Below are 11,427 nucleotides of genomic sequence, written 5' to 3'. Positions count from 1 at the left end.
TTTGCCATCCTTCTTATCCGCCAAATACTTGGGGCAGTTCCGCTTCCAGTGACCAGTCTGCTTGCAGTAGAAGCACTCAGTTTCAGGCTTAGGTCCAGACTTGGGTTTCTTCTCCTGAGCAGCAACTTGTTTGCTGTTCTTCTTGAAGTTCCCTTTCTTCTTCCCTTTGCCCTTTTTCTTGAAACTGGTGGTCTTATTGACCATCAACACTTGATGCTCCTTCTTGATTTCTACCTCTGCGGCTTTTAGCATTGCGAAGAGCTCATGAATAGTCTTATTCATCCCTTGCATATTATAGTTCATCACGAAGCTTTTGTAGCTTGGTGGCAGTGATTGAAGAACTCTGTCAATGACACTATCAACAGGAAGATTAACCCCCAGTTGACATTTTGAGTATATGTTCACTGACAGAACTATTCTCCTCCATCTTGCAGCTATAGAACTTATTGGAGACTTCATATCTCTCAATCCGGGCATTTGCTTGAAATATTAACTTCAACTCCTCGAACATCTCATATGCTCCATGACGTTCAAAACGTCGTTGAAGACCCGGTTCTAAGCCGTAAAGCATGGCACACTGAACTATCGAGTAGTCATCAGCTTTGCTCTGCCAGGCGTTCATAACATCTGGTGTTGCTCCTGCAGCAGGCTTGGCACTTAGCGGTGCTTCCAGGACATAATTCTTCTATGCAGCAATGAGGATAATCCTCAAGTTACGGACCCAGTCCGTGTAATTGCTACCATCATCTTTCAACTTTGCTTTCTCAAGGAACGCATTAAAATTCAACGGAACAACATCACGAGCCATCTATCTACAATCAAACATAGACAAGCAAGATACTATCAGGTACTAAGTTCATGATAAATTGAAGTTCAATTAATCATATTACTTAAGAACTCCCACTTAGAAAGATATCCCTCTAATCCTCTAAGTGATCACGTGATCCAAATCAACTAAACCATGTCAGATCATCACGTGAGATGGAGTAGTATCAATGGTGAACATCAATATGTTGATCATATCTACTATATGATTCACGCTCGACCTTTCGGTCTCCATGTTCCGAGGCCATATATGTTATATGCTAGGCTCATCAAGTTAAACCTGAGTATTCCGCGTGTGCAACTGTTTTGCACCCGTTGTATTTGAACGTAGAGCCTATCACACCCAATCATCACGTGGTGTCTCAGCACGAAGAACTTTCGCAACAGTGCATACTCAGGGAGAACACTTATACTTTGATAATTTAGTGAGGGATCATCTTATAATGCTACCGTCAATCAAAGCAAGATAAGATGCATAAAAGATAAACATCACATGCAATCAATATAAGTGATATGATATGGCCATCATCATCTTGTGCTTGTGATCTCCATCTTCGAAGCACCGTCATGATCACCATCATCACCGGCGCAACACCTTGATCACCATCGTAGCATCATTGTCGTCTCGCCAATCTTATGCTTCCACGACTATCGCTACCGCTTAGTGATAAAGTAAAGCATTACAGTGCAATTGCATTGCATACAATAAAGCAACAACCATATGGCTCCTGCCAGTTGCCGATAACTTGGTTACAAAACATGATCATCTCATACAATAAAATTTAGCATCATGTCTTGACCATATCACATCACAACATGCCCTGCAAAAACAAGTTAGACGTCCTCTACTTTGTTGTTGCAAATTTTACGTGGCTGCTACGGGCTTAGCAAGAACCGTTCTTACCTACGCATCAAAACCACAACGATAGTTTGTCAAGTTGGTGCTGTTTTAACCTTCGCAAGGACCGGGCGTAGCCACACTCGGTTCAACTAAAGTTGGAGAAACTGACACCCGCCAGCCACCTGTGTGCAAAGCATGTTGGTAGAACCAGTCTCGCGTAGGCGTACGCGTAATGTCGGTCCGGGCCGCTTCATCCAACAATACCGCCGAACCAAAGTATGACATGCTAGTAAGCATTATGACTTATATCGCCCACAACTCACTTGTATTATACTCGTGCACAACATCAACGTATAAAACCTAGGCTTTGATACCACTGTTGGGGAACATAGTAATTTCAAAAAATTTCCTACGCACACGCAAGATCATGGTGATGCATAGCAACGAGAGGGGAGAGTGTTGTCTACGTAACCTCATAGACCGGAAGCGGAAGCGTTAGCACAACGCGGTTGATGTAGTCGTATTTTTTCACAGCCCGACCGATCAAGCACCGAAACTACAGCACCTCCGAGTTCTAGCACACGTTCAGCTCGATGACGATCCCCGGACTCCGATCCAGCAAAGTGTCGGGGAAGAGTTCTGTCAGCACGACGGCGTGGTGACGATCTTGATGTTCTACCGTCGCATGGCTTCGCCTAAGCACCGCTACAATATTATCGAGGATTATGGTGGAGGGGGGCACCGCACACGGCTAAGAGAACGATCACAAAGATCAACTTGTGTGTCTAGAGGTGCCCCCTACCCCTGTATATAAAGGAGCAAGGGGGGAGGCCGGCCGGCCCTTGAGGCGCGCCAAGGAGGGGGGAGTCCTCCTCCTAGTAGGAGTAGGACTCCCCTTTCCTAGTCCAACTAGGAAGAGGGAAGGGGGAAGGAAAGAGAGGGAGAGGGAGAGGGAAAGAGGGGCCGCCCCCCCTCCCCTAGTCCAATTCGGACTCCCCATGGGAGGGGGCGCGCCACCTCCTGGGCTGCTGCCCTCTCTCTCCCCTCAGGCCCACTAAGGCCCAATACTTCCCCGGGGGGTTTCGGTAACCCTTCCGACACTCCGGTTTTCTCCGAAATCACCCGAAACACTTCCGGTGTCCGAATATAGCCGTCTAATATATTGATCTTTATGTCTCGACCATTTCGAGACTCCTCGTCATGTTCGTGATCATATCCGGGACTCCGAACAACCTTCGATACATCAAAATATATAAACTCATAATGAAACTATCATCGTAACGTTAAGCGTGCGGACCCTACGGGTTCGAGAACAATGTAGACATGACCGAGACACGTCTCCGGTCAATAACCAATAGCGGAACCTGGATTCTCATATTGGTTCCCACATATTCTACGAAGATCTTTTATCGGTCAGACCGCATAACAACATACGTTGTTCCCTTTTGTCATCGGTATGTTACTTGCCCGAGATTTGATCGTCGGTATCTCAATACCTAGTTCAATCTCGTTACCGGCAAGTCTCTTTACTCGTTCTGTAATACATCATCCTGCAACTAACTTATTAGTTGCAATGCTTGCAAGGCTTATGTGATGTGCATTACCGAGAGGGCCCAGAGATACCTCTCCGACAATCAGAGTGACAAATCCTAATCTTGAAATACGCCAACCCAACAAGTACCTTCGGAGACACCTGTAGAGCACCTTTATAATCACCCAGTTACGTTGTGACGTTTGGTAGCACACAAAGTGCTCCTCCGGTAAACGGGACTTGCATAATCTCATAGTCATAGGAACATGTATAAGTCATGAAGAAAGCAATAGCAACAAACTAAACAATCAAGTGCTAAGCTAATGAAATGTGTCAAGTCAATCACATCATTCTCCTAATGATGTGATCCCGTTAATCAAACGACAACTCATGTCTATGGTTAGGAAACTTAACCATCTTCGATCAACGAGCTAGTCAAGTAGACGCATACTAGTGACACTATGTTTGTCTATGTATTCACACATGTATTATGTTTCCGGTTAATACAATTTTAGCATGAATAATAAATATTTATCATGATATAAGGAAATAAATAATAACTTTATTGTTGCCCCTAGGGCATATTTCCTTCACTAGGGACATAGGTCATGCTGGCATGGTAGCTTACATTGTAGTGCTGATGCAGAGGTCTCCTCTAGTTGGGTTAAATTAAGGCGGTGACATCACGTCTCGGTGTTAGAGTTCGTTTATCAGCATGCTGTCTGGTAATTAAGCAAATCAAACCAGGTTCAAGTGAATGCTGCTAATTCTTTTTCATTTGGTTTGTAGTGTAGCTTTCCATAATAGGGGACTATAGACACTTTATTTCTTTTTTTTGACGGTGCTACGGCGGGCTTACTATAGAAACTTCGTGACTGTAGTTGCTGCTGCACTAGCACTTGTGGTGCAGCTAGCTAGAAGCTAAGCTTGCCTGAATTATTTGTTCGGCTTAATTATCTGCTACTCTCATCATGTAAACAAATCGAGACCATTCTACATGCTTGTTTGGGACTAAGAAAGAGTAAAGTAACGGTAATTAACAAAGAGTAAAGTACTCCTTGATGTGGGCATCCTCATTGGTTGTAAAGCAAAGCAATTTGACATTTTCAATCATGAGTAAATCAGAAACTAGTCTCAGCTTGAGACCCTTGTGCATTTTCTTTTTTCTTTCAGTGAACTAGTCTAGCTATTGAGTCATGATGTACTGTAGTTTTTTATTTAAATGTTAAATTGACAAATCATTTTAAATGGTGTGCACAGGTTTCGGTGAACTAGTCTTAGCTTGAAATAGTTAACTGAATTTTGTCAGCGGAATGGATCTTTTTGAACCACTCTGAATTCTGTTTCTGAAAAATAGTCGGGTCATCTTCACATCCTGTGTTGTGTGTGTTTCTGAAAAGAAAATAGTTAACTGAATTTAAATGTTGTTAATGCATTAGAATTTTAGAATGACTGAATTTTCAGCCAAGTTTGTTTCTGAACAGTAGTGACATGGAGTAGTGTAGTGGTCCTGTAGTGACCAAATTTTCAAATACTCTTTGTAAGTTGGTGAAAATACCCCTTATATACTCTTTGCAAGTTGGTGAGAATACTTCATGCTCAAGATGTTTTTTTGCAGAAAATGTTGCCATACTCAAGTTTTTTGCTGAAAATACTCCATGTGATGAACAAATTGCAATAAATTCCAACATTCTATGCCAGTTTAAACATTCAACATTCTGTAGCGTGGCGGTGTGAAACTAAGAGTGTAAACATTCTGCGTCAGTTGCTGGTAGCAAAATATCGAAGTTCAGTACAGGTGTTGCTGCTGGAATCGCAGTAGACGGTAGGGTTCTTGTGATTGCCCTCATTTTCGTGGGACTATTCGCTTTGCGACAGAAGAGAAGGAACAAGGAACTAAAAGAACGAAGCACCGACCCTTTTGGTAAGGATAAATGTACAGACTGGTCTTGCAGTTTCTGTTACACCAGTAGCATTTTTTAACACAAGTCGGTTACTTAATTATCACGTATGTACACATGTGCCATGCATAAATAGTGTTATCTTGAATGCCTGATCTAGGTCACATATCTTATGAGTTAATTTTTTATACAGCAAGCAACAACATGACGAAGAGATTACAACAATGACAGTCGCTACAGATCAATCGACAGGGGAAGAAGAGCAAAAGACCAGCGATTATACTGTACCTTCTTCTTCTTCTTCTTCAGAGAAGATGAGCATCGAAGAAGAGCAGGTCAGCATGAGCACGAGCTCCACCGGCAAGCATGCAGCGTGGGTGAGCATGCACGCACCCGAACGTGGATGATACTCCAATGGCAGCGGCACCGGTTTTTGGTCACCGGAGGAGCTACTGACGAGCTCCAATGGCAGACCACCACGGGCAGGCGAACCAGCAACCAATTGACAGGGGAAAAGTGATGTGGAGGATCCGAAGATCACCCTGGAGCTGTTGAGCCGCTCGGGGAACCAGAGGAGGAGCGATGGCATTGAGCTCGTGTGCGGAATCGGCGGCCAGAGTGGGAGGAGTCCGTCGATCAGCGGCTTCCCAGCAAGCGTGGCTCAAGGAGGGCGTAGGTATCGGCAAGGCGGAGCTCTTGGTATGCTTAAAATGTGATGATGTATTTTTCATGTACCAAAAATGAATAATGAAAAAAAGTTAAGGACTTAGAAAAGAAAAATGTACGCGGACATAATGCGGCCGGGATGCGTCCGCGCGCTGGGCGCACGGCCACCGCATCCCAGGACAGGCCCGAACACGACCCCATCGCCCTACCCAAACGGACAAAATCCGAACAAAACGGATGTCCGTTTGGGGTCGCGCGGTGGAGTTGGCCTGAGAGAATTCGAAGCTCCCCCTACCCTACGGCCCGTTCAAAAAGAGGCCGAGAAAGTCCAGAAAAAGGCCCGTTCAAAGAGAGCCCAACAAAGCCGCCCGCAGATCACAGCCGTCCGCACTAGGGTTTCACTCGGGTATATAATTCGTCCCCGTCCCCACCTCCAAAACGCTCTAACGCCAATCTCCTCCCCCTCCAGCCCCCTCGCGCCCCAGCCGACGCCGTCGCCGCCGCCGACTGCAGCAATGGTAAGCCTCTACCCCCGCCATCTCCGTCCTCCTCCTCCTCTCGCGGATCCCGCCTCCTCTCGTGTGCTGACGTCCGTGACTCTTCTTCGGCCGCAGTCGCTGATCGCGGGCGAGGAGTTCCAGCACATCCTGCGTGTGCTCAACACCAACGTCGACGGTAAGCAGAAGATCATGTTCGCGCTCACCTCCATCAAGGGTGTGGGCCGCCGCTTCTCCAACATCGTCTGCAAGAAGGCCGACATCGACATGAACAAGAGGTGAGGAACCGTCCGCCCCCCCTTTCTCGCCAGATCTCGCCGTGGTGGGTGGGTCGGGGGCCTGAGCCGTGCGCTGTGTTCTGTGTGGGTGGTGTGCAGGGCCGGAGAGCTTTCCGCGGAGGAGATGGACCGCCTGATGGCGGTGGTGCACAACCCGCGCCAGTTCAAGGTGCCGGACTGGTTCCTCAACAGGAAGAAGGACTATAAGGACGGGAGGTTCTCCCAGGTCGTGTCCAACGCCGTGGACATGAAGCTCAGGGATGACCTTGAGAGGCTCAAGAAGATCAGGTATAACCTCGCCGGTCCCTCCTTTTCTTTTTGCCCCTTGCTATTGGTTGATATGTGGCTATGTGTTAGATTCGACTACTGGTGATGCTTGCACTTCACATATCAGGGCTAACCGTTCGTATCTTGCCTGGTAGTGTACAGTTTAATTTGCTATTATTAGCTAGGGTTGTTGATTGACGTAGTTTTCTGCTCAAGTCAAATCTCCTAAACACTAGAATGTCTGAAATGTCTGGGTAGCAAGTAATGCTCAGTAGTTTCTGTTTCTTGTTTTTCATTTGATTCAATCTCAAACTTCTGAAGGCAATAAATTAGAGTCTCTGGTGCGCTTCTTATAATAGTGTAAATCAGCGCTGTACGTTGCCGAGATATCTTTGGGCTAAGATTCTGGCACAAGCCATTCTTTGAGATGGCTTTTGCATTCAACTTGTCCATACATATCTTAGCACTGAACTGAATTTTGTTTGGATAGGGTTATTAGGGATGCCATGAGGTATCTGATGCTTGGTCTTCTTTCATGGCCTTGTTTCTCGTTAGATTGGCTAACAATGAGAAGGAAATGGGTTTTTGCGACACTGGCTGCTCTCATACCAGGAGCTTCCTGTTACTATACCCCCATTTACATCAATCATTTGGTTCTTTTGTTCTCAGTGATGATCAACACTGATTAGATGTCCGATCCAATCCATTCCATTAAACCATGGGGACAAAATGAGGCATTTGTCTGAGAGAACATGTTAGGACTGTTGCTCTGTTGAAAACACTTTTTTTAACACCTGCCTTTGTAATTTGTAGTTCTTAGAACTCTGTGATGATGAAAACAGATGATGAGTCTGATATAATCCATTCTATCAAACCATGTGGACAATCGAGGCATTTGTCTGAGAGAACATGTGCTTCTGTGCTATTTTTTATTTATTTATTTTAGTTTGTGATTGCGTTGCTGGCACTATGAGGAGGACAGTTGGGTGTCTGACGTGCCGTTCCGGTGCCTGTGCACATACAAATTTGGACTAGCTTTTTTTATATAGCCAGTTGTTGCTTCTTTCTACAGAAATACAGAATGTTAGCTTGTATGAATGGTTATTACCTGGAACTTCTGCCAGCTCTATGTTATAACAGTTCAATTCAGTCTATTACTTGTATCTAGATTTTATATTCTGCCCTATGCCCTTGTTGACTTGCTTAGATTCATAATTGTTATGTCTTGCAATCTGGTATTGATGGCTGTCAAAGTATTCATGTGTACCCTTCTAGTGTACCTTGTATGTGACCCGGCTGTCAAAGTATTCATGTGTACCCTTCTAGTGTACCTTGTATGTGACCCGGCTGTCAAAGTATTCATGTGTACCCTTCTAGTGTACCTTGTATGTGACCCAGCTGTTCTGTATGCTTTTGCCTGATGGCTGATTCCTTAAAACTTCACTGTGCGGTAGCATTGTCCTAGCTCATAGATTGTGAGCGACCACTTATGCTTGAAACCCTGCTCTTTTCCAGGAACCATCGTGGTCTGCGTCACTACTGGGGTGTGCGTGTCCGCGGTCAGCACACCAAGACTACCGGCAGGAGAGGAAAGACTGTTGGTGTCTCCAAGAAGCGATAAGCTGCTTCACAAAGATTCCTCATAGCTTTGCTACTACTGTGTTGGTCCATTTCCAGAATCTTAAGGGAGTGTTCTTATTTAGATGATTACCTTGGATGATGTTTTGCCCTAGATAATGTTTTGGTTCTGGAACCTTTAATATATTGTATCTTGAATTCTTTGTTGAACTCGTACAAGAGTTTGTTTTGCCATGGGCTTCCAGTCATTTGAATGGTTGGCAACATCATGTCTGTTCTAAGCATATCTGTGCATTACAGGTTTGTTGGCTAATTGAATCCTGGTATGTTTTCTGGGCGTGCCATTCTAGTTGTTGGTGTAATTTGTGACAACAGGGGTAATACCCCTTCCATTCCTGAATGTAAGATGTTTTGGCAGTTCAAACTGAACTTCCAAAATGTATAAGAGGTAGAACATAGGTTGTCACGTCCTATTTAGGTGGCGTTGCTTATCTTCATAGCGTTTGAAATGGATTTAAAACATATAGTGCCTAGTGCCTACTATGGAGCCATGTATAGTGTCTATGCTGATAGTGATATATGGTGCTTAAAGAGAGATGATATAGCCGCAGTGCAAGCATCTAAACTTGTCTACTCCAATAATGCAACCTTCTCTTTGCAGGGGATTAAATGATTTTAGTATCTGTACATCAGTGCTAGTTACTATCCATAACCATTTGTGAAGTGCCGGAGCGTCATCAAGGTACTCCCTCCGTTTGGAAATACTTGTCATCAAAATGGATAAAAGAAGATGTATTAGATATATTTTAATTCTAGATACATCTGTTTTTGTTCATTTTGATGACAAGTAGGGAGTATGAAACAAGCACATTTGCTATCTTAGGATAAGCACCTGCCTCAAGTCTCCCCAAAAAGGCCAAGATTCTTCTTGTGTACCGTTATTCTCCTTCTATCTTCTGTGCTGCCATCATCGAAGTCTCGGTGACATTTGTTTCGTCGCCTATATGCCTTGGTGACATTTGTTTCGTCACGATGGATTGCACACTGGTTGCTGCCATTGTTGAAGTATCTGTACTGCCGTTTGAAGTTGGTACAGAGGCAGAACCTTGAAGACCATCACCAATTCGCATCACAATATTTTCGAAACAGAAAGGGAGTTTCACTTGATTTCTTTTTCTTTTTTGGCGGGGAGAGTTTCACTTGATTTGTTTTGGAGTTTATACTACAATTAGTTCATTATTACTCATGTATGATGTTATTCGCAAATTAACTGAATGCATGCCAGTTAGTTCCTTCCGCTATTGCCTGATATCTGCACTCTGCAGTGCACAATGTGGTCTCATGACCATCTAGCGTTTAATTCAACTAGATGACCCGGTGCGTCAAATGGTGCAGAGACCCATTTAAAACCATGTACGCATTGAAAATATTTGCATTTGTTAGTAATCTTAGGTATTAAAAACACCTAGGATAACATGGATAACCCTTTTATATATAAAAAATAAAATTGGCGTATCTTCAAAATATATACTGAAGCATGCATAAATTTTTATGTTATTTGAGTAACATGAAGGCATAATTTTAAATTTTAATTCAAGCCAAGAAATAAATGCAAAAATTTGCTTAACATAAGGATGCAACAAAATAGATCATCAAGAGGTCCAAATAGTTGAGCCCGCAATTAGAAGTCCGAGTAGGTGTAAACTTTCATTCAAAAAAAGAGTAGCTGTAATCATAGCCAAATGGCGCGAAGACCAATTTAAACTAGGAACTAAAACCAATTATTTTGCTTAATTTAGGAGCATTTGATGCTGACTTAAGAGTTGTTTGCGAAGAGGTGTATGCTATTGCAGGTCTGCAGCAACACTGAATCTTTTCCAATTGTAAAAAAGAGGAAAATATTTTTTCTTAATCATGGAAGATTGTTTTCAAATAGGTAATAACACAAAATCAGCAAAAATGTATTTTCGTGTGAACAGAAGGCTGAAAGGTTTTCATCTTATTCATAAGTCCCTTGTTTCATTGGTCACTGGCGTGCATGTTGTTGTCCTGTGATGTGTCAAACAATGACCCCTTCCACCTGCACTTCCCTTTGCACTTGTTTGTCCAAGTAACAGGAGAATTATCTGCTACAGGGACAAAAAGATTAACGGCTTTTCCTGACTACATATATATTTGACATGTGTCAAACATCAAGTAAACAATTCATGATTTGCATTGGTGCAAACATAGATGAAATAAAACTCCACACTCAACATGGCTTAGTTTCAAAATATTAAATCAATAATATATACACAATTCTGATCCCATTCACATATTTCTGTAAGAGCCATGCCATAATTCAATCACATTTACATTTCTCGCTCTAATTATGCTACTATAGAACAAAGGGGACAACTCCTAGGGATAATAATATATGGCCACCGACAGAGCAAACTTTGATATATAATTTATCATAACAACTTAATGCTTGTAGCTCTCAAGTGTGAACAAAAGAAAACATATGATCCATAAAACATTATTAACCATTACTCCACTTCAAGTTCTAGGATAAGGTTGCTTCTTGCCGATGACTCCTTGGCCTCTCCTCCGATTGACAGGATGCTGAAGCTACACCATCGCCAATGGCTCCTTGGCTTCTCATCCGATTGGCAGGCTGTTGCAGCTACCAACCAAATACATCCACACGGGTTTGTATGCAGCTCCCACAAGGACCTAGGCACACACAAATGGCCAGCATAGTTAGCATCAATTAACAGGGCCCAAAATAAGTAGACATGCCACACACAAAAAGGATCAAACAGTAGTTTATCACTGGAACAGAGACATAGAAGAGAGCCCAAAATACCCCATGGCATTCTTGATGGAGGATGATCACAGCAATCTGGACGCTGCCTGGATCTCTAGACGGAGAATGGCGACAAAAAACACAGGTGAGCAACCAAAAGAAAGAGAACATCATAACTAAAATCAAAACAAGGGTGCAAACATAAAAACAATTCAAATAAAGTAGCATGGATCATATCTCAGATATTTCCCAAGG

The 11,427-nt window shown here is 43.4% G+C and overlaps 1 protein-coding gene and 3 non-coding genes across 4 annotated transcripts; all 4 read left to right on the top strand.

Moving 5' to 3' along the window:
* The first annotated feature begins 6,140 nt into the window (after window positions 1-6,140).
* On the top strand, window positions 6,141-8,653 carry LOC125522148 (small ribosomal subunit protein uS13z/uS13y/uS13x). Its single transcript, XM_048687224.2, has 4 exons — window positions 6,141-6,282; window positions 6,379-6,539; window positions 6,639-6,827; window positions 8,322-8,653. The coding sequence occupies exons 1-4, from the start codon at window positions 6,280-6,282 to the stop codon at window positions 8,425-8,427; spliced, it is 459 nt and encodes a 152-aa protein (XP_048543181.1). The 5' UTR covers window positions 6,141-6,279; the 3' UTR covers window positions 8,428-8,653.
* On the top strand, window positions 7,306-7,451 carry LOC125526177 (small nucleolar RNA F1/F2/snoR5a). The gene has a single exon (XR_007291592.1). It is a non-coding gene; the product is annotated as a small nucleolar RNA F1/F2/snoR5a (small nucleolar RNA).
* LOC125526215 (small nucleolar RNA SNOR75) lies at window positions 7,470-7,557 on the top strand. Its single transcript, XR_007291627.1, has one exon. It is a non-coding gene; the product is annotated as a small nucleolar RNA SNOR75 (small nucleolar RNA).
* Window positions 7,628-7,714, top strand: LOC125526214 (small nucleolar RNA SNOR75). Its single transcript, XR_007291626.1, has one exon. It is a non-coding gene; the product is annotated as a small nucleolar RNA SNOR75 (small nucleolar RNA).
* Window positions 8,654-11,427: the final 2,774 nt, after the last annotated feature.

This window comes from Triticum urartu, chromosome 7A (genome assembly GCF_056163025.1).
Source record: "Triticum urartu cultivar PI428250 chromosome 7A, HENAU_Tu73, whole genome shotgun sequence".
Taxonomy (NCBI): Eukaryota; Viridiplantae; Streptophyta; class Magnoliopsida; order Poales; family Poaceae; genus Triticum; species Triticum urartu.
The sequence above is the reverse complement of the archived record's forward strand: the minus strand, read 5'-3'. Positions and strand labels throughout refer to the sequence as shown.

Excerpts from the sequence above, each read along its gene's own strand:
- LOC125522148 (XM_048687224.2), top strand. Across the intron at positions 6,540-6,638 it reads GACATCGACATGAACAAGAG|GGCCGGAGAGCTTTCCGCGG; the intron begins GTGAGGAACCGT and ends GGTGGTGTGCAG. Across the intron at positions 6,828-8,321 it reads GAGAGGCTCAAGAAGATCAG|GAACCATCGTGGTCTGCGTC; the intron begins GTATAACCTCGC and ends GCTCTTTTCCAG.